Source organism: Heterodontus francisci, chromosome 19, assembly GCF_036365525.1.
Source record: "Heterodontus francisci isolate sHetFra1 chromosome 19, sHetFra1.hap1, whole genome shotgun sequence".
NCBI lineage: Eukaryota > Metazoa > Chordata > Chondrichthyes > Heterodontiformes > Heterodontidae > Heterodontus > Heterodontus francisci.
The window spans coordinates 44245171-44267121 of record NC_090389.1 but is presented as its reverse complement, the minus strand read 5'-3'; the positions used below and the strand labels follow the sequence as shown (position 1 = coordinate 44267121).

The window sequence follows — 21951 nt, the reverse complement described above, 5'->3', positions numbered from 1 at the left end:
TGGATTACTACCTTTGAGGTCCTGCATCCTGGTTACCTAAAATCTGCCTACAGGACATCTCTTTTTTTTTAAAAAAACCAATGGCATTGCTACCAATATAAGAGCACAACCAGTGGGTGTTCACCCACCCCCTCAGAGTGCTCTGCAGCGGCTCAGTGACATCCTTGGCCCTAGCACCAGGGAGGCAACATACCATTCTGGATTCACATCTGCGGCCGCAAAAACGCCTGTCTGTTTCTCTAACTCTGGAATCCTTTATCGCCATTGCTTTCCCAATCTTCCTCCTGCCACCATCCCGTCCCAACCTCACCCCTTGGTACAGCTGAGCCACCTGTCGTGCTGTGGAGTTGGCTCTGGCTGCACTCCCCAGATGAGCCATCACTCTCACCAGTATTCAGAACTGAATACCAGTTGGAGCGTGAGATGCACTTAGAGGTTCCTGCACTACTATATCTGTCTGGTCCTCCTTAACTGCTCGGCAGTCACCCATTTCCCCTCTGCCTGCATATCCTTAAGCTTCAGGGTGACCACCTCCAGAAACATGCTATCCACGAAACACTCAGTCTTGCAGATGCACCGCTGTGGTGCCAGCTCCTGCTCAACCTGCTCAGATGACAACAGTTCCTGCACATGTGGTTGTCCAAGACACGAGAAGCATCCTGGAGTTCTACATGAAACGGGAAGTGCACTCCCTGGGATGTCCTTCCATGCCTCTATTTATTACACTAACTAAACTTAACAGAAATAGCTAAAGAACTAGATAGAAGAAAAATCCAGTTTATTAATTTAATGAAGTTACAGATTCCTAGCTCTCAGTTTGACACACCTCCCTAGCTTGAACAGCAAAAATAATGCTGCAATACTCACCAATCAATCAATCACCTACCCACTGTCCTGGGACATCATTCCTTGATTATCTTTTGTTGATTTATGGCCCATTTGAGTCCCGTGATGCTCTGGTCTCTGCTGTAGCTGCCGCCGTACTATTTTTATACCTTCAGTGATGCTCTGGTCTCTGTCTGCCCTGCTAGGAGTTCCTTCATTTTCACCCCATATGATGCTCTTCCAGTGGCACTTCTACTAAATGCCAGAAGCACCTGCCAAGAACAGACAGTCCGAACCAAATATTGCAGTCATGAAGAAGTTATGTTGCACATCACAGATTCCATCATTGATCCATAGCAACATCAGGTATAACAAGCACATGTATACATGCTAGAGACTGTGGTGGCGTTTTAAAAAAGCTAAAGAATGCACATAGGAAGTGCAAATGATGCAATCAATTTTCTGGCACTTCATAGGGGATAATGCCACTGAGAAAAGCTTTTTCTTGGCCAGAAGGAAGATGACTTCATAAAGTTGCTACAAAGACTGAAGTCCTGTCGCATCAGTGAATTTTGCTGCCACCTTAGCAAGCTCCACAACATAGGTGGAAATTCCAACGTGAACCTACCAGAAAAAATTTAGTATAGACCCACGAAAATTGCCATGATCATTTGCAGAACTGGTAGACAGGCATAATTTCCACCCTGCACAACACACTTACGGCGCTATAAAGAATAACTGTAGCCCCCATCTACCACTGGCCGTTTAAATTCCAGTGCACGGGGCCATGGTGGATTTTATGCTCAACCTCCACATCAAACATGTGTGGATGGGTGGGTTTTCAGAACTATCCATGTAATTCCATCCACTCTCAGGCATAGATTTAATTAAGGGCCAAAATTCTCAAACTTTCCCTTTGTTCTTTTGGGACTAACATGAAGTGTATCCTTTCTAATTACTAAGTCATTTACTGATTGACCTTAAAAAAAAAACCCTCATGATGTTTACGGTGTGTATTTACATAATGAATTGTTACTGTACCAAGTCAATGCTTTTAAAGCAAATTTAGTTGCAACAATTCATCAATAGAGAGGTTTACCTTTAACTTTACTGCTACCTTTAGTAGCAAGTTACGGAACCCATCATGGACCAGGCTTTGCCGTGAGCAGCAACAAGAGTGAATAGTGAATTCAATGTCAAATCATGTAGAGAGAGCAAAATAGGAGAATGGCCTCCTTCTGTGCAATTATGAGAATGAGAAGGAAAGATTGGATTAAAAGAGAAAGACAGAAGAAAGAAAAAGTAACTTGATATTTTAAATCTCCAACAATAACTAAAATCTGAAGGAATGAGCCTCCAAACTTCTAAAAGTTAACTTTCAGTGCCAGAAAGGCAGTAATTAACTTATCGTGGCATTAAAAGGACACTCAGATGGAAGTGAATAAGCCCAAACTTTTCGTGGTGTGTTTAGTCCATATCTACATCAGTACAGGAACTTTGTGCCAGTCAATACAGTTCAATGGGGAGTCAGATGGCTGTTTCTGGAAGTGTGGCACATCTTAGACAGCAAGTTCCAGATTTTTGCATTGAACTGCACATCCCCACTTACTGGAAGTTACTGTCTGATTTGTGCATAAATAATGGTGAGTGCTGTTAGCCTCATCATTATTCTCACAGCCAAATCTAGGCTTTTAACTCACTGGTTCTGTGTAGATCAAGGTTATTGACGCTATGGAATGTTAATCGGAAAGGTTGTCTGTAATTAACTATTTATTGTTTAAACAGTTCTTCTTTCAAACTGCTACTGACACTACTCAACTTACTCAGTCTCTTAGCAGCCGCCAGGGCATCTTGAGAGTTGTTAGCAACAAAGAATCGCTGAACTGTGACGCCATGATCCGCCATGATTTTTTTGCTCTGGTACTCTTGAAGGTTTAACCATCTCACAGGGATTATTCGGACCATCTGTGTTTTTGTGGAGAGAAGCAGAAAAAATTATAATCATCTGTCCAGCTAGTTTATGTATTAACAAACTATAATTGCAGAGTTGCTGAATAATTAAAGTATATAGCTTCTCACTGCTGCTGTGAGTCTGAGACCACTGGAAGATTTTGACCCTCCCAGTACCCACAGTCAGGGTTCTCAGGAGACGGTATGGCCTTTCTGTATGGGTAAAACATGGCGATCGGAAAAGCCTGGACAAGGAATGTGTTTGCATGATGTGGACGGCTTATTGGGAATAAAGGAGCCCCCGAACACGAAAAAGCCACAACCCAGCCCCAGTTGACTCCATCGCAGAACAGCTCCTCAGCCACAGCTTCAAAGCGCCCATGTGCGGTGTCCGGCTCGAAGCACATCTGCAGCGCAATATCGGAGAACTCCTGCTGGTACTGGCACTCGAAGCTGTCGCCCACCTGCCGGAGGACACGGTGAGCTTTCTCAGCGGCGATGGTGGGAGCTGATGAAATGTTTTATTACCTGCCCCCCTTCCCCTTCCCAGCTCCCCCCTCACACCCACTTCCCAGCACCCCCCTCACACCCCCTTCCCACCGCACCCCCTCTCCCCCCACCTCCTCCCACAGGCATCCACCTATGCCTGAGCAGGGGCCCTAACAACCCCACTGCCTTGTGGGCATCACGGGAGAGACCAAGGCTAAGAGAGCAAACCCTAACAGAAAATCCACAGCGGAACCCCGAAGGCAGTCATGTGTCCCCTTTGGCATGTTTCCAGCAGGTCCTGCAGCCATACCGGTGACAAACATCGTGCTCTGCATTCCTTTGGACCCCACCAGGAAGGCCGAGAGGGGGGTTTTGACACTTGGGCAACTCACAACCTCCATACATCCGCCCAGGCATGCCCCATGGAGAGGTCACTCCCTAGTCGCCTCACAGCGACCAAAACAACACGGAAGGCAGCAGTTACGGGTTATAAGTCCAGCTCAATTGGCGTAGAGATTGGACGCCATGGGTTGCCTTCGCCGGTGGGAGAGGCCATCGCATCTCACAGCTACCGCCCGCCTCAAACCGGGCAGCCCCCAGTCAGTAAGGTTCTGTCCCGCCACAGTCCACCTGCTTCAATGGGTGCTTGGAGCTCAGGGTCATTGCCCGACAAGTGGACTGCAACACCGCATCAAACAGCACGACAAAAAAAGGAAAGAAGGTACCAGCCCTTCGTTTTGCAAGCTGGAACGTCAGAACAATGTGTCCTGGCCTGTCAGAAGACCTTACACAAATCAACGATTCTCAGAAGACCGCCATCATTAACAACGAGCTCAGTAGACTCAATGTGGACATTGCAGCACTTCAGGAGACACGCCTCCCTGCGAGCGGATCTCTAAGAGAGCAAGACTACACCTTCTTCTGGCAGGGTAGGGATCCTGAAGAACCAAGACAGCATGGAGTGGGCTTCGCCATCAGAAACCCTTCGCTCAGCATGATAGAGCCACCTTCAAATGGCTCAGAATGCATACTGTCCATCCGACTGCTCACCACCTCTGGTCCAGTACACCTACTCAGCATCTAGGCTCCAACAATCTGCTCCCCACCTGAATCTAAAGACCAGTTCTACGAAGAACTCCATAATATCATTAGTAGCATCCCCAATATCAAACACCTGTTCCTGCTGGGAGACGTGAATGCCAGGGTTGGGGCCGACCATGACTCATGGCCCTCCTGCCTTGGGCACTATGGCGTTGGAAGGATGAATGAGAATGGACAGAGACAGCTTGAGTTGTGTACCCATCATAACCCCTGCATCACCAACTCGTTATTTCATACTAAACCCTGTCATCAGGTTTCTTGGAGGCACCCAAGATCACGTCGTTGGCACCAGCTGGACCTCGTCGTCACAAGGCAAGTCTCTTTAAACAGCATTCAAATCACGTGCAGCTTCCACAGTGTGGACTGCGACACCGACCACTCCCTGGTGTGCAGCAAGGTTAGACTCAGACCAAAGAAGCTGCATCACTCCAAGCAGACGGGCCGCCCGCGCATCAACACGAGCAGAATTTCTAACCCACAGCTGTTACATAAGTTTCTAAATTCACTTGAAAAAGCCCTTCAAAACACTCCCACAGGGGATGCAGAAACCAAGTGGGCCCACATCAGAGACACCATCTATGACTGAGCAATGACCACCTGTGGCAAACGTGTGAAGCAGAATGCAGACTGGTTTCAATCTCACTTTGAAGAGCTGGAACCGGTCATAGCCGCTAAGCACATTGCACTGTTGAACTACAAGAAAGCCCCCAGTGAGTTAACATCTGCAGCACTTAAAGCAGCCAGACGCGCTGCACAAAGAACAGCCAGGCGCTGCGCAAATGACTACCGGCAACACCTATGCAGTCATATTCAGCTGCCCTCTGACACCGGAAACATCAGAGGAATGTATGATGGCATTAAGAGAGCTTTTAGGCCAACCATCAAGAAGATCGCCCCCCTCAAATCTAAATTAGGGGATACAATCACAGACCAACGCAAGCAAATGGACCGCTGGGTGAAGCACTACCTAGAACTGTACTCCAAGGAAAATGTTGTCAATGAGACCGCCCTCAATGCAGCCCAGTCTCTGCCAGTCATGGACGAGCTGGACATACAAGGGTGACCATGGTGACTGCAACAACTACCGTGGAATCTCCCTGCTCAGCATAGTGGGGAAATTCTTCACTCGAGTCGCTTTAAACAGGCGCAAGAAGCTGGCTGAGCGGGTCTACCCAGAGGCACAGTATGGCTTTCGAGCGGAGAGATCCACCATTGACATGCTGTTCTCCCTTCGCCAACTACAGGAGAAATGCTGCGAAAAACAGATGCCCCTCTACATTGCTTTCATTGATCTCACCAAAGCCTTTGACCTAGTCAGCAGACGTGGTCTCTTCAGACTACTAGAAAAGATCGATGCCCACCAAAGCTACTAAGTATCATCACCTCATTCCATGACAATATGAAAGACACAATTCAGCAAAGCGGAGCCTCATCAGACCCCTTTCCTATCCTGAGTGGCGAGAAACAGGGCTGTGTTCTCGCACCTACACTGTTTGGGATCTTCTTCTCACTGCTGCTCTCACATGCGTTCAAGTCTTCAGAAGAAGGAATTTTCCTCCACACAAGATCAGGGGGCAGGTTGTTCAACCTTGCCCATCTAACAGCGAAGACCAAAATACAGAAAGTCCTCATCAGGGAACTCCTCTTTGCTGACGATGCTGCAATAACATCTCACACTGAAGAGTGTCTGCAGAGACTCATCGACAGGATTGCAGCTGCCTGCAACGAATTTGGCCTAACCATCAGCCTCAAGAAAACGAACATCATGGGACAGGATGTCAGAAATGCTCCATCCATCAATATCGGTGACCACGCTCTGGAAGTGCTTCAAGAGTTCACCTATCGAGGCTCAACTTTCACCAGTAACCTGTCTCTCGATGCAGAAATCAACAAGCGCATGGGAAAGGCTTCCACTGCTATGTCCAGACTGGCCAAGAGAGTGTGGGAAAATGGCGCACTGACACGGAACACAAAAGTCCAAGTGTATCAAGCCTGTGTCCTCAGTACCTTGCTCTACGGCAGCAAGGCCTGGACAACGTATGTCAGCCACAAGAGCAACGTCTCAATTCATTCCATCTTCGCTGCCTCTGGAGAATCCTTGGCATCAGGTGGCAGGACCATATCTCCAATGCAGAAGTCCCCGAGGTAGCCAACATCCCCAGCATATATACCCTACTGAGCCAGCGGCGCTTGAGATGGCTTGGCCATGGTGAGCCGCATGGTAGATGGCAGGGTTCCCAAGGACACATTGTATAGCGAGCTCGTCACTGGTATCAGACCCACCGGCCGCCCATGTCTCCGCTTTAAAGACATCTGCAAACGCAACATGAAGTTCTGGGATATTGATCACAAGTCGTGGGAGTCAGTTGCCAGTGATCGCCAGAGCCGGCAGACAGCCATAAAGGCGGGGCTAAAGTGTGGCGAGTCGAGGAGACTTAGCAGTTGGCAGGAAAAAATACATTAGCGCAAGGGGAGAGCCAACTGTGTAACAGCCCTGACAACCAATTTTATCTGCAGCACCTGTGGAAGAGTCTGTCACTCTAGAATTGGCCTTTATAGCCACTCCAGGCACTGCTCCACAAACTACTGACCTCCTCTAGGCGCTTACCCATTGTCTCTCGAGACAAGGAGGCCAAAGAAGATAGTTAAAATGACTGGCTATCATAATGACTGGTCATTCTCCATGGTTCACTGAGCATGTTCACACCTCAAGCTACAGGGGTCTATCTATTTTCTGTTATTCCCAACAGTTTAGCACTGTTGCCATTTCTTATCCAACATCTGATTTAATTACAATGACTATAGTGCCATGGGGGCTTCTAACTTTGCAAGCTTGTTCCAAGGTGCTCAGACAAGATGTTAATAAAACAGACTTGGAGAAAAGGGACAAGGTTGACCTGCCTCAGCAGCGGTCAGTGAAGGCTGCCCATGTCTGCTCCTGCTTTTTGCTACCCACCATTATCTCATGATATTCTATTGCTATCACTAGCAAGCAAGTAGAAAGCAGCCTTATCATCTTCTGTTGATACAAACTACATTTACGGTATCAATGCTAAAACAGACGAGTAAAAGTCTGTTGATTAATATTCACATTGCTAAGTAGGGGTTTTGTATACAAAGGGAATACAGCATTATACTAAACAGGCACAATCTTCATAAAGTCATCAATACATCTTGCAACAGAAAGAGATGTAATATTGTCACTAAAATTGCAACCAAACCAGCTCAAACAGCAAGTTTTTTTATATATAATGGTCCTATTCTTTTTCCTACCCCAAATCTATTTCACTCTATTCCCTGCTGCATCAAGATTCAATCCAATTTGTTACTGAACGCGTTAACTAAGATACTATTCATAAAATTAGGTGCCTTCTGTTCTATAAATCTGCCTGAAAAGGTATTCTTTAAATTAAAATAGAGCTCACAATAATGGCCTCTGCTTTTTAAACCCTGCTTTTTGTACAAAATATTTCTTTGCACCCACCTTACACAATTTTCATCATTGTTTTAAAAGTTTGTATTTATGAAACATTCATAGCTCCACCTTGGCCTATGGATTAAACTACACATTTCAACTTTCTATTTAATTTGATTACTATAGCCCCACATTTAGAAAATATGTTTAACATTACACCTAGATATTTTTTGATTTAAATTACTTGTTGACAAATGCAATTATGAAATGAGTTTGTTATTTAAATATTCCCTTACATTTCTTAATATTAAATGCCATTATTTTCCCAGTTGCTAAATCGCTGTGGATCCTCTGAATTAGGGTTGCCAACTCTGGTTTGAGGTATTCCTGGAGATCTGATCATGGGATTTGTGATCACTTGACACTGCTTGTGATTCTTAATCACATATTTCATCATGTGACATTTGCCCAGTGTTTGCATTTACCTTAATTTGGTGTCTCATCATCACCCAGCCCCGAATAAAATTTTTGACTTTTCATTTCATAGCAAATGAATAACAATTATAAATCCAAGAAAGAACATGATAGAATAGAAAGATTTAAGGACAAGTTGTGTTTAAATAAAAGTTAATTATGATATTTCGACAGTATCGACTGCAGTGAGAAATACCAAGTAAATACACCAGATTCAACAAAAACATTGATACAGGAAACTTCTACCTAAAGTTTTCTTATATTATGTCTTATCCGCAATATAACACAGAAATCCAGAAGTTGCTGTCAGTGATTCTATGCTTCTCCGAAAGGTGGACCATTGAGGTACCCTTAGACTGCAATCCCTGATCAGTGAATTGACAAAATCCTCCATTTTTACACTTCGTCTCATTGTTAAAGCCCTTAAAAAAGTTATATCTTGTTAAATGAGGTGTAGCTGGCGTTTTTGAACAGCATTCTAAGCTCACAATTACAGCTAAACACTCACTGGCTCTGGAAGGTTAATCTTATATTTGTGGAATGTTACATTTATCCATTGTAATAAGAATGTCAACATATTGTTAAAACTGTTTCACACTTGATATTTTAGCTTCTATCTTAATCCAATCATAATCATTTATGTCACTCGCTGAAAATTTAAATCAAAAAACTAAAGGATAGTTGATGCTTGTAATCGATTGGTTTGTTGTGTGTAAATACTTCAATGTGACATGCTGCTTACCTAACTTTGCTGACATCACTGCTGCTGGATGCCCAGAGATCCCCTTGACCTGGCGTCAGATTTAAATGGTCACTGGGAAAGGGAAACTCCACGCAAGAGATTGCTAGCTCTTTGTGGGCAGCTTTCTTCAAGGTCAGTGGCAAGTGACATTGCTTTGCCACTGACTATAAAATCCAGCCCAACACACAACACAGGCCAAGATGAACTCTCCCTCCCTTGCCCCCAACACCATGTAATGCTCCCTCCCTCCTTCAGGGTGGGTTTCTCTCTCCCCCACCCCAGTTTATGTTTCCCCCTCTTTCCCTCTCCCAACTTATGTTTCCCTCTCTCTCTCCCGGATGCCATCCTCACAACCAGTGAGGAAGCAGTGTTTCCAAATAGCGGGGAGACCAGCAGGGCTCAAATAATACTGTTTGGTTGCAATTCACGACAGCCAGGGCATTGTGCCTGTGCAAACAGCACTTACAAGGATGATTTCTCCCAAATTGCCAACAGCAATGTTTAAGAGGCCTATTGCCAGTTCCGGTAGACTCCTGCCCAAAACAAGAGGATTGGGAACCTTACTTTCAATATCATCCCTTTCCTCCACTGAAAAGAAGAGTTAGCAATAGGGAGTCTTGGGAACGGAGGTTGTACCAAAAGGAATAAATGCCATTTCACTAATCAGCCAGAGAAGCATCACATGAATAGAAAAATTGATATGGAGTCGAGCAACTGCAAAGAATCTAAATTTAAAAAAATTAATTAGATACAGGGAGACATCACATCAATACTGAAAGATCAACTCACTGTAGGCCTTAAAACTGCTTTAAAAATCTTTCTACATAAGAAATAAAATGTAAACATTTGTGCCATCCTTTCATATACCCACACATTTGAAAGTAATGGAAATCATCCCTCCAAAAAAATCATAAATTGTGAAAAGAAAATACAATGTACGTGTAAATCTTACTGTGCAGAAAAACCTATCAAATAAGTTCATCAAACCTGCGACTGAAAGCTTTCTCATTTAAAGTCTTGCAGTAGGGACAGACAAATGAATTTTTCAAACTTAGAAGATAACATGCATGCCCATGACACACACGAACAGAAATAAACACATTTGCAAAGGCCGCATTGGTTACCTGCTTTACTAATCTATAGACAGCTGATTTGTTTATGTTGCTAATATCTCCAGTGACAGTCTGAAATGTTCCCCAAACATAAAGGTTAAGAGCAGTTATGAGCTTGATTCTGATGGGATTTGCCTGCAGGTCTGGTTGCGTTATGCAGCATGACTCAATCATGGAGAACCCTTGTATATTGAAACTTCCAATAGAAGTATGTGCATCTCTGCTCTTAACTTGGTCAGAACATTGTTAGAATTTTGAAATCATGTTTCCAACTATAACTAAATTTGGCCTTTACAGGCCAGGAGGTGAAAGCTTCTTGTGGCCAACAATTCCCCACCAGAAACATATGGGGGTCTACCCCTTTATCCACTTTCTGCCTTAAAATCATTCATTAATAATCAAAAATATACCTCACTACCTCTCAATTTTGTGAGCAGATCAGTTTCAGTATTCCTGAGTCAAAACAGAATTAGACCAATGTCACATTAATCGTTATAGAACCTTACAGAAATGGCTTGAGGCTTGCGATAAAGCAAAGCTCAACAATTTGAAGACTTTGTACTAATGAAAGCTGTTCATTCTATAAGGGTTGTGCAACTCTTACATTTATTTTGCCACTTTTCATAATTTGTCTTTCAACCTATTAAGGACAAATCAAATAACTTATATTGGAATAAAAACAGAAAATGCTAAAAATGCTCAGCAGGTCTGACAACATCTGTGGACAGAGAAACAAAGTTAAGGTTTCAGGTCAGTGACCTTTCATCAGAATGGCGATTGTCTACCAATTATGCCCGTTAGAGGGGACTCTTCAAATTAAGCTTGCTGTTCCCAAGTGCTAAAAAAGGCAGAGAATCTGTGGGATTTCTTTGGTGCAAAGATATGAGCAGGCATGTTTTAAAAGTTTTTGAATATTAAAAAATATTTAACTTATGAAGAAACTGACTACTGCACACCAATGAAGTTAGTACATGGTTTATTATAGTTTCTTAAAGCAATTTTCAGTGATTTAAAATCAGATTACTCACAGGTGATACACGAGACACATTTTTTTGTGCAAACCCATTTTTAGCTCTATAAATAAAAATGCTCAGGTTACCACTCAAATACATCAAGAAATATTTTGAATGTAAATAAATAAATAATTACGTTCTATTATGCTGCCCAATTCTGCTGATTCGTGCAAAATTTTATGTCATTATGGAAACATATATGAGCTGAAACTTGAATCATACCTTTCCTTCAGAAAAGCAGCACAATTTCAAGTGCACCCAGATTGCTGATTGCACCCAAAGTGGAATCTCTCTTCCAGCAACTACAAATAGTAATAAAGTAGAAATATTGTACCAACAACCAGCCTAACAACCTATAATGGGATGGGGCAGCAAATGGAGAAATTGAATTTGGTAACATTTAAAGATAAAGCCCAAGGTTTTCAGTGGTGATCTGAGCATGTGCAAGAGAATACAGCTATATAAAAATGAGATCCTACAGTACTGATGTGGAAAAGCTAGGATAAATTACAGTACCCTTTCTCCAATAGTTATCAAATGTACTTAATATTTACATTCCACACTAATGATACAAACTTGTGCATTCTTGTGTTATATGCAAAAATCTCAAAGCCTTAGATTTGTTCATGCTCTGCTGCTGTGCTAACTTTGCTGAGAAGTTTCAGATTTTTTTGTGTTAAGGTTTCTTCTACTATTTTTCTGCCCAGTCCTTTAACTTTGTAGTATTAAGTTGGACCCTGCTTAATTGCATTCTTCACTGTGAAGATTTCAGAGCGAAAAATGATTGCTTGAGCAAGGGTGATCTAATAGTTCAAGCAGTTCAGTGCTTGGAGACCAACCAGAAGATCATGAGGTTGAAGTCCTAGGGCTCATATGGATAAATGTAGTCAGTTCTCAACAAAGCCAATAGTCACTATGGTACCTTCCACTGGGAATGAGCGAGAAATGAGGTAAGAAACAAGGGCGGAAAGGATTAGGAGTACAAATGATATATAACTAGTGATTATGGTATACTCTAGCGAAACAAAAATATAGCTTATTCTTCACTCTGCTCCTAAACCTATTTCATGGTTTACAAACCAAATTTCTTGCATAAACCAAAGCAATGTACTTGTGCGCATGCCACAAATGACCTTGTGGAGTTTCTAACTTATTTAAATATCAGGATCATTGGCCCTCATTTAAATATTTGCACAGTAATTACTGTATCATTTCAAACATGATTTATCTTAAACATTAATTAACAATTCAATGCTGTAATCCATTTACTGATGAGTCTTGCACTACATACTGCAGAACTACTTTTAAAGTACTGCACATAAATGGGATAATTAAGGGTCATTCAGTCCAAAAATCAGCAAATAACGACTTGAAGCTTAGCTTTCATTTTTCATTTTCAATATAGGACTTTTTCACACTTAACAGGCACAAATGAAAAAAAGCTCAATTTTAATAAAAATTGTTCACAGCCCAGTAGCCAGATGTTGAACTGAAAAGCTAAATTTTAGACATTTGAATTTGACTGAAAAATGTAACGTGGCTTTCTACAAGCAATTTGTCAATACCTACTGTGGCATCTCTGTAATCGCAACATTGCTGTTCACTGAAAGCTCAACAGTTGTCTCAATCTTAATAAAACCTTACAGAAAATACAAGAAAAATGTTATGATTTCCACTAATTAACCTTCAACATTTCTGACAGAAACTAGAAGTCATTTGGCCATGCAATCAGTACTGTTATAATCCAGAGTTCCCTGGATACTACACCTAATTTGGCAAAAGGACAATAGCAATAATATAAAAGCAAAATACTGTGGATGTTGGAAATCTGAAATAAAAATAATAAAAGCTGGAAATACTCAGCAGGTCTGGCAGCATCTGTGGAGAGAGAAGCAGAGTTAACGTTTCAGGTCAGTGACCCTTCACCAGAACTGGCAGAGGCTAGAAATGTAATAGGTTTTAAGCAAGTAAAGAGGGGGTGGGGCAAGAGATAACAAAAGAGAAGGTGTTAATAGGACAAGGTCACAAAACAACTGACCAGAAGGTCATGGAGCAAAGGCAGAAAATATGTTAATGGTGTGCTGAAAGACAAAGCGTTAATACAGATAGGGTGTTAATGGACTGAAAACTAAACAGCCACAAGCACAAACATGAAAAAAGTGGGTAGGCAGAGTAGAAACAAACTGAACAAACTAAAATAAAATAAACACAAAAAAGAAAAAAATAACTAAAAATAAAAGTAAAATGGGGGGCCCCGTCATGCTCTGAAATTATCGAACTCAACGTTCAGTCCAGCAGGCTGTAGCGTGCCTAATCAGTAAATGAGATGCTATTCCTCGAGCTTGCGTTGATGTTCACTGGAACACTGCAGCAATCCCAGGACAGAGATGTGGGTGTGAGGGCAGGGGGGGGGAGTGTTAAAATGGCCAGCAACCGGAAGCTCGGGGTCATGCTTTCAGACTGAGCAGAGGTGTTCCGCAAAGCAGTCACCCAGTCTGCGTTTGGTCTCCCCAATGTAGAGGAGACCACATTGTGAGCAGTGAATACAGTATACTACATTGAAAGAAGTACAAGTAAATTACTGCTTCACCTGAAAGCAGTGTTTGGGGCCTTGGATAGTGAGGAGAGAGAGGAGGTAAATGGGCAGGTATTACACCTCCTGCGATTGCAGGATAAGGTGCCATGGGAAGGGGACGAGGTGGTGGGAGTAATGGAGGAGAGGACCAGGGTGTCGCGGAGGGAACGATCACTTCGGAATGCTGACAGGGGAATGGAGGGGAAGATGCCTTTGGTAGTGGCATCACGCTGGAGGTGGCAGAAATGGCAGAGTATCCTTTGGATATGGAGGCTGATGGGGTGGCAAGCGAGGACAAGGGGAACCCTGTCACGGTTCTGGGAGGGAGGGGAAGGGGTGAAGGTAGAGGTGCGGGAAATGGGCCGGACGCGGTTGAGGGCCCTGTCAACCACAGTGGGGGGGGAATCCTTGGTTGAGGCAAAAGGAAGGCATATCAGAAGCACGGTCATGGAAGGTAGCATAATCAGAGCAGATGCGTCGGAAATGGAAAAACTGGGAGAATGGAATTGAGTCCTTACAGGAGGCAGGATGTGAATAAGTGTAGTCGAGGTAGCTGTGGGAGTCGGTGGGCTTATAATGAATAACAGCCTATCCCCAGAGATGGAGACAGAGAAGTCGAGGAAGGGGAGGGAAGTGTCGGAGATGGACCATGTAAAGGTGAGAGAAGGGTGGAAATTAAAAGCAAAGTTGATAAAGTTTTCCAGTACGGGGTGAGAGCAGGAAACGGCACCAATACAGTCATCAATGTGCTGGAAAAAGAACTGGGGGAGGGGGCCTAAGAGGACTGGAACAAGGAATATTCGACATATCCCACAAAAAGACAGGCATAACTAGGGCCCATGCGGGTACCCATGGCAACACCTTTTACTTGAAGGAAGTGAGTGGAGTTGAAGGAGAAGTTGCTCAATGTGAGAACAAGTTCAGCCAGGCGGGGGAAGGTGGCAGTGGATGGGGACTGGCTGGGCCTCTGCTCAAGGAAGAAGCGGAGAGCCCTCAAACAGTCTTGGTGGGGGATGGAGGTGTAGAGAGATTGGGCGTCCATAGTGAAGAGGAGGCAGTTGTGGCCAGGAAACTGAAAATTGTCAAAATGACAATAGCAATAACTTAGTCAAAAAATGTTAGCAGACAGCTTCGCTTTATGGCATTCAAATTTCTGTTCTACCTCCAAGAAAAAAAAGTAAACGCTTTTTTTAAAAACTGATATAAAAGGTAAACTGAAGTGCCAAATACACCTCCTCGAAAGGGTATATTTTTGTTAATTTCAGATTTAGATAATCTAATTTTTGTACCATGTTTATTTTAAACCTAGAACAAATTGGCAAAACAATGCATTTTTGAATTGAAACTAGCATTAACCAAAACCACCCGAAGGATAGGTCTTACCACTTGGGGACACAGGTTCAAATCCCACCACAGCAGCTGGTGAAATTTAAATTCAAATAAATTAATATAGCTCTGGATTTGAAAGCTCATCTCAGTAATGGTGCCATGAACCTATCACTGATGGTCATAAAAACCCATCTGGTTCACTCGTCCTTTGGGGAAGGAAATCTGCTGTCCTTACCTGGTCTGGCCTACATGAGACTTCAGACCCCACAGCAATGTGGCTGAGTCTTAACTACCCTCTGAAATGGCTTAGCAAGTCACTCAGTTGTCAAAGGCAATTAGGGATGGGCAACGAATGCTGGCCTTGCCAGTAACGCCCACATCCCATGAAAGAATAAAAAAAAAATTCTCCACTCCTTCTGAAAATGGACTGAGAAACACTTCATGAGATAGAGCCAATTATGCTCAGCTCCTTGATGCCATGCTCGGTCAAATGCTGCCTTGATGTCAAGGGCAGTAACTCTCACCTCTAGAGTTCAGCTCTTTTGTTCACATTTGGACAAAGTTTTAATAAGGTCAGGAGCTAAGTGGCCCTGGCAGAACCCAAACTGAGCAAGTGCCGCTTCAGAGCACTGTCGACAACCCCTTCCATCACTTTGCTAATGATTGAGAGTAGACTAATAGGGCGTTAATTGGCTGGGTTGGATTTGTCCTGCTTTTTGTGGACAGGACATATGTCAGCATTTTTCCACATTGCCAGGTAGATGCCAGTGTTGTAGTTGTACTGGAACAGCTTGGCTAAGGACACGGCTAGTTCTGGAGCACAAGTCTTCAGTACTACTGCCGGAATGTTGTCGGGGCCCTTAGCCTTTGCAATATCCAGTGCCTTCAGCCATTTGTTGGCACCACATGGAGTGAATCAGATTGGCTGAACACTGGCATCTGTGATGCTGGGTAACCTTAGGAAGAGGCAGAGATGAATCATCCACTATGCACTTCTGGCTGAAGATGGGTGCAAATGCTTCAGCCTAGTTTTTTCCATTGGTGTGCTGGGCTCCCCCATCAAGATGGGGATATTTGTGGAGCCCTCTCCCTCCTGTTAGTTGTTTAATTATCCACCACCATTCATGGCTGGATGTGGCAGGACTGCCTGGTTGTAGGATCGCTTAGCCCTGTAGATTGCTTGCTGCTTCTGATGTTTGGCATACAAGTAGTCCTGTGTTGTAGCTTCACCAGGCTGACACCTCATTTTTAGGTATGCCTAGTACTGCTCCTGGCATGCCCTCCTGTACTCCTCATTGAACCAGGGTTGGTTCCCCCGGCTTAATGGTAATGGTAGAGTGGGAGATATGCCGGGCCATGAGGTTACAGATTCTGGTTGAATACAATTCTGCTGCTGCTGCTGATGGTCCACAGCGCCACAGGTATACCCATTTTTGAGTTGCTAGATCTGTTTGAAATCTATTCCATTTAGCACGATGGTAGTGCCACACAACACAATGGTGGATTTCCTCAATGTGAAGACGGGACTTCGTCTCCACAAGGACTGTGTGGTGGTCACTCCTATCAATACTGTAATGGACAAATGCAACTGTGACAGGTAGATTTAGAGGATGTGGTCAAGTAGGTTTTTTCCTTCTTGTTGGTTCCCTCTCCACCTGCCGCGGACCCAGTCCAGCAGCTATGTCCTTTAATGACTCGGCCAGCTCGGTCAGTAGTAATGCTACCGAGCCACTCTTGGTGATGGACATTGAAGTCCCCCACCCGGTGTACATTCTGTGCCCTTGCTACCCTCAGTGCTTCTTCCAATTGGTGTTCAACATTGAGAAGCATGAATTCATCAGCCGAAGGGGGCGTTAGATGGTAATCAGCATGGAATTTCCCTTGCCCATGTTTGACCTGATGCCATGAAACTTCATGGGGTCTGGAGTCCATGTTGAGGACTCTCAGGGCAACTCCCTCCTGACTGTATACGACTGCGCTGCCACCTCTGGTAGGTCTGTCCTGCCAGTGGAACAGGACATACCCAGGAATGGTGATGGTGGCATCTGGGACATTGTAAGGTATGATTCCGTGAGTATGACTATGCTAGGCTGTTGCTTGACTCGTCTGTGGGATAGCTCTCCCAACTTTGGCACAAGCCCCCAGATGTTAGCATGGAGGACTTTGCAGGGTGGACAGGGCTGGGTTTGCCGTTGTTGCTTCCAGTGCCTAGGTCGATGCCAGGTGGTCCATCCGGTTTCTTTCCTTTCCTTGGACTTCATAGCAGTTTGATACAACTGAGTGGCTTGCTCGGCCATTTCAGTGGGCATTTAAGACTCAACCACATCGCTGTGGGTCTGGAGTCACATGTAGGCCAGACCAGGTAACGACAGCTTCTTTTGCCAATTATCTTAAATTGGTGTCCTCGGATTCTGGATTCCTTCCGCCAATGGGAAGTTTCTCCCCATCTACTCTGTCCAGACCCCTCATGATTTTTAACACCTCTATCAAATCTTCTCTTCTTGATGGAGAACTGCCCCAGCTTTTCCAATCTATCCATGTAACTAAAGTTCCTCATCCCTGGAACCATTCTTGTGAATCTTTTCTGCAGGCTCTCTAATGCCTTCATATCCTTCCTAAAGTGTGGTGCCCTGAACTGGACACACTACTCCAGTTGAGGCCAATAACAAAAATAAACATCTCTTCAGCTTTCAGTCATTATTTCAGAAAGTAATCAAGAGCAGTACAATTTGTCAGTCTTCATTTTCTGAAAAGTAGATACAAAGATAATTTACAACTTATTTTATCCCTTACCAATGAACTGAACAAAGGAAAGACTGATTGCTGCATAGTTGTATGCCTTCAAATAATGTGAAATTGGCCATGCATACCCCCGACCAAAATAAAGCTCGATCAATTTTCATTACAGAATGGAAAAAATGTCCATCAACTATTATAAATTGGTTCTATAAGTTTTGTCCTGTAAACTGTTTATCAGGCAAACACCTCCCTCCTAATGTCCCAAGATAAAAGTTTGATGCTTCAACTTCAACAAATCACCGTGGTTGGATTCAACATCCTTCCTGACTACTTGACCAGGGAAGCTGAATTATTTATCTGAATTTTCATGATAGAGTGGAGAATATTAAAAACTCAAACCCTGCGGACTTAGCTTCTACTTGAAGGAAATCCTGCCTTATACAGCAGTAACAATTTACATAAAGTCAGATCATAAAACCGTGGCAAACTAGTTAATAAGCACCAAGATTACCTGGAGATTAAAGCTCATTCCAAATACCCACAAACGTTTATTGTTAAGTGACAAATCATTTAAATTTTTTGTATACCTGTTAATTCAATGATTTGAGTGAAGTACTATAAAGTACAGCATGCTGCAAGATAATATGGACAATACAGTGCTCGTTTCAAAAGCATTCCTGAACAAAACTGACAGCATACAGCAGTGCTGCCAATAGGATTTCAGCAAAGCATAATGGCAGGTGTCTGAAACTGTCTTACAATGTGCACTTGAACAGAAGATACTCAACTGTACAATTATAAAAGTTTGAACCTTCCAGATTTTAATTATATAACACTTGAGTGAAGTACTGGGGTAATTTCAAGATGGTGCATTAAGAATAACACCCAAGAAGTTCATACTATAGATTATGCTATAGAACTTATGCTAACATGCTTATTGGATGCCATTAAAGCATAATAGATCATGGTTCACCGGGCAACAGTGGTCCCTATGCTCCTATATGTTTCAGAGACTTGAACAACCTACAGCAGGCACCTCAAAGCACTGGAGAAGTACCAAGACCCTGCAAATCCAGTGACAAGAAAGGTGTTGAACAGCAATGTCCTCTCCCAAGCCAGCATGCCCAGCATCGGGGTGCTAATCACCCAAAACCAGCTCTGCTGGGTGGAATATATCATTCGCATGCCTGACACCAGGCATGTTCTACTCAGAACTTGGTCGTAGCAAGAGATTCCAAGGAGCACAGAGGGAATGTTCGAGAGAGGTCCTCAAAGCATCCCTGAAGAGATCAAACGTCCCTGTCGACTTGTCGGAGTTTCCCTGGCTCGTAACTGTCCGAGATGGAGAAAGCTCATGCGGGAAGGTATCATACACCTCAAGGGACGTAATTGAGAATGTGCAGAGATGAGGTTGAGGAGTCGGAGGGAGAGCACAAACCTCCAAACTACTCCAACAACCATTTAAGGACTGCCTGCTTTTCAGTCATCTCAGAATCCATCGAACCAGAGTGGAAGCAGTTCATCCTTTATCCTTTGGGACTGTTGAAGAATGTGGTTGAAGTACTATTTTTCATACAGCATGTTATCAATACTGAATAAGTCTGGTAAAAACACTGTGCATCAGCAGAACTATAAACGAACAGAGCAAGCACAATACTCAATGAACAGCAGCACAAAACTATACTTTTCAGCAGTAGGTTCTGTTTCACTTAAGATGCTATTCTAGTGTTCTAAATCATGGGACCATAAATTACTGTTCCAGTACTATCAAAGGACTAATTGAAAGTTTTGAGAAATATTAAGTACAATGGTTAAAGAAAGAAATAACTTGCATTTACATAGCACCTTTCATGTCTTCAAGACATCCCAAAGCAATTCAGTCAATTAATCACATCTGAAGTGTAATTAGTTACTATGTAAGCAAATAGAACAACCCATTTGCGCACAGCAAGGTCTCACAAACAGCAATGAGATAAATTACCCATTAAATGATTCATGATTTTACTGCTAATTGGAACTTCACTACAACATATGCTTTTGCACTTGAATTGCAGGCCACCCAACAAAGTACAGAATCAATAATCTGTGAGCTGCAAAAATATGGCATTTATATAAGCTGAAGTAGCTACACAGCAATATTTCAGAAGAATAGAATATTGCAGAGAAAGGAAAGCCAGATTTACTGACTAGGTGCTGAAAAGAATCAGGGATAGAAAGACTCTACTCCCCTCCATCTCCCAGCACCTGCTGCAGCGGGAGCTTACAAGATATTAGAATAAAAGATGCCAGACCACAAGAAACCTGTTGTGCTTTGCAAGCACCGACCTCAATTAAACACAAAATAAAATCACCCTTGCTAATGTTTTCATGCTGGAAATAGCCAAGCTTAAAGAGCAGGTTACCCAAATGCAGTACTGACATATACAATGGAACTTTCAACTTTGGTGGAGGCATAGAGGCAGGCTGGATGGACCAAACAATCTTTTAATGTCAATCATTGTTCGTATGCTCAAAGTGCATAAAAAATGCTTTGAATGAGGTGACTTAAGCTATATATTGTTACAATTAGGAAATGCATCTGACAACCTGTGCATACAACAATAAATTTCAAATGAGTTTCAAATAAACAAAATTTGTACCTCCAATTTGTAACCTGAAATAACATCCCTAAGCCAGAGCAGTTGTATGACAGTCTCAGCTCTATGACTTTCAATGTCAACCATTCTTTCATTTACAGGACAAGATGGCCTTTAATCCACTACCACAGCAGCAGCCTGAAACAATTGACGAAATCATAGGGACTGGAGGGTGAAGAAGCCAAAGACTTTTCAGAGTCCATGGTTGTTTAATTCAACAAAGTAACTGATACACGACACAAAAATATCAAAGGATATCATATACTGAACAACAGTGCTTGAATATAATTGTAGCAGCATTTTCATATTTTATGTAATGTTCTTTTCCTTAAGAGAGACAGCCAGAGCCAGTGTCCTCAAGCAAGTCCACACCACAGAGCACCCATACCACAATAACCTTCCAATCAGCACAGGTGTGCACATTCCAGTGGATGTAGACGGCAAGGTTGAGGAGGAAGCACAAGAGTGAATCACAGTGCATTTGAAAAGGAGTAAGTCAAACTGCCTGCTCCAGGCCTGGCACATGCTGCCTGAAGGCTCAGCACAGTTCCAGCCTTTGGTGCAACATATAAGGATTCAAACTTAACAAGATGCATTTCGAAAAGATGATTGCTGCCGGAGCAGGATTGTCTACAAGTCACTTGTGTTCGTGCAAAATTCAGTGCACCATCTAAGGAGGGATCCATTACCAGGATTTCCACAGTTGTTTTTATGCAAAAAATACATCACAAGGTCTCCAGCAGAGTATGAGTGCTGAATCCTCAAAGTTATATATGAATGGTTGCCTGCTGTGGAGCACATGGCAACATTTGGTGAATCTGCAACAGAATCTTCAGTGGCACAGTGGAGAGCATCCCCAATAAATCCTCACTGTGCTGCTGTAGAGGCCTTGGGTTCAGTATTGCACTGCTGACTATTTTGAACCTGCTGGGAGATCTTTCAGAAACCTCTTAGCAGCTCAAAGCTCAGGTCTCAAATAAATCATAGCTATGCTGAGGTACTGTCCAATAACAGTGATGTTCTAGTTCTGGTCATGGATGAGACAACTGGCTCTCAAGGTCATGTAATATCTGGGTCAGCAAGCATCCTTGCAGAAGTGACAGTACAGATACCAGAACGAAGTGACAGTACGGGTACCAGAAAGAAAACAAGACCAGATAGCTACTTTAAGATCTTAATAGTATAACCATCATTCTAGTTGAAACATGAGCTTATTTATATCTGGCTCCACTTCTGTTCATGATTGGCGCCAGTGTTTTCACCCATAGTTCCATGCGACAGCCTTGGTCTCCCAGCAGGCATTCTTCGATGACTTCTTCCTCATCAGAGCAGAATACAGCACTAAAATGAATTCTAACAGTATTTAGAGAAAAATACACTTACCTGTATTATTCTGTATTACTGATGAAATACCAGTTGAGCATTGAGAGAATATAGAAATCCTTTGGGTTCGTGCAGAGCAGAGCATTGGGCACAGTGGCCCAAATGGCACCAATCCACAACTTTTGGATTCTGAGAAAGTCAGCAGGTATGTGGCCTAATGTTACCCTA

At 43.2% G+C, this 21951-nt stretch overlaps 1 protein-coding gene across 2 annotated transcripts in view; it reads right to left on the bottom strand.

The window, feature by feature from the left end:
• The window catches only part of suclg2 (succinate-CoA ligase GDP-forming subunit beta), a 447524-nt gene that overhangs the window by 311184 nt on the left and 114389 nt on the right, over positions 1 to 21951 (bottom strand). For both annotated transcript variants that reach the window (XM_068051564.1, XM_068051563.1), the window contains exon 2: positions 2649 to 2790. In XM_068051564.1, the coding sequence (XP_067907665.1) occupies positions 2649 to 2790 (142 nt within the window). The remainder of the gene's footprint in view (positions 1 to 2648; positions 2791 to 21951) is intronic.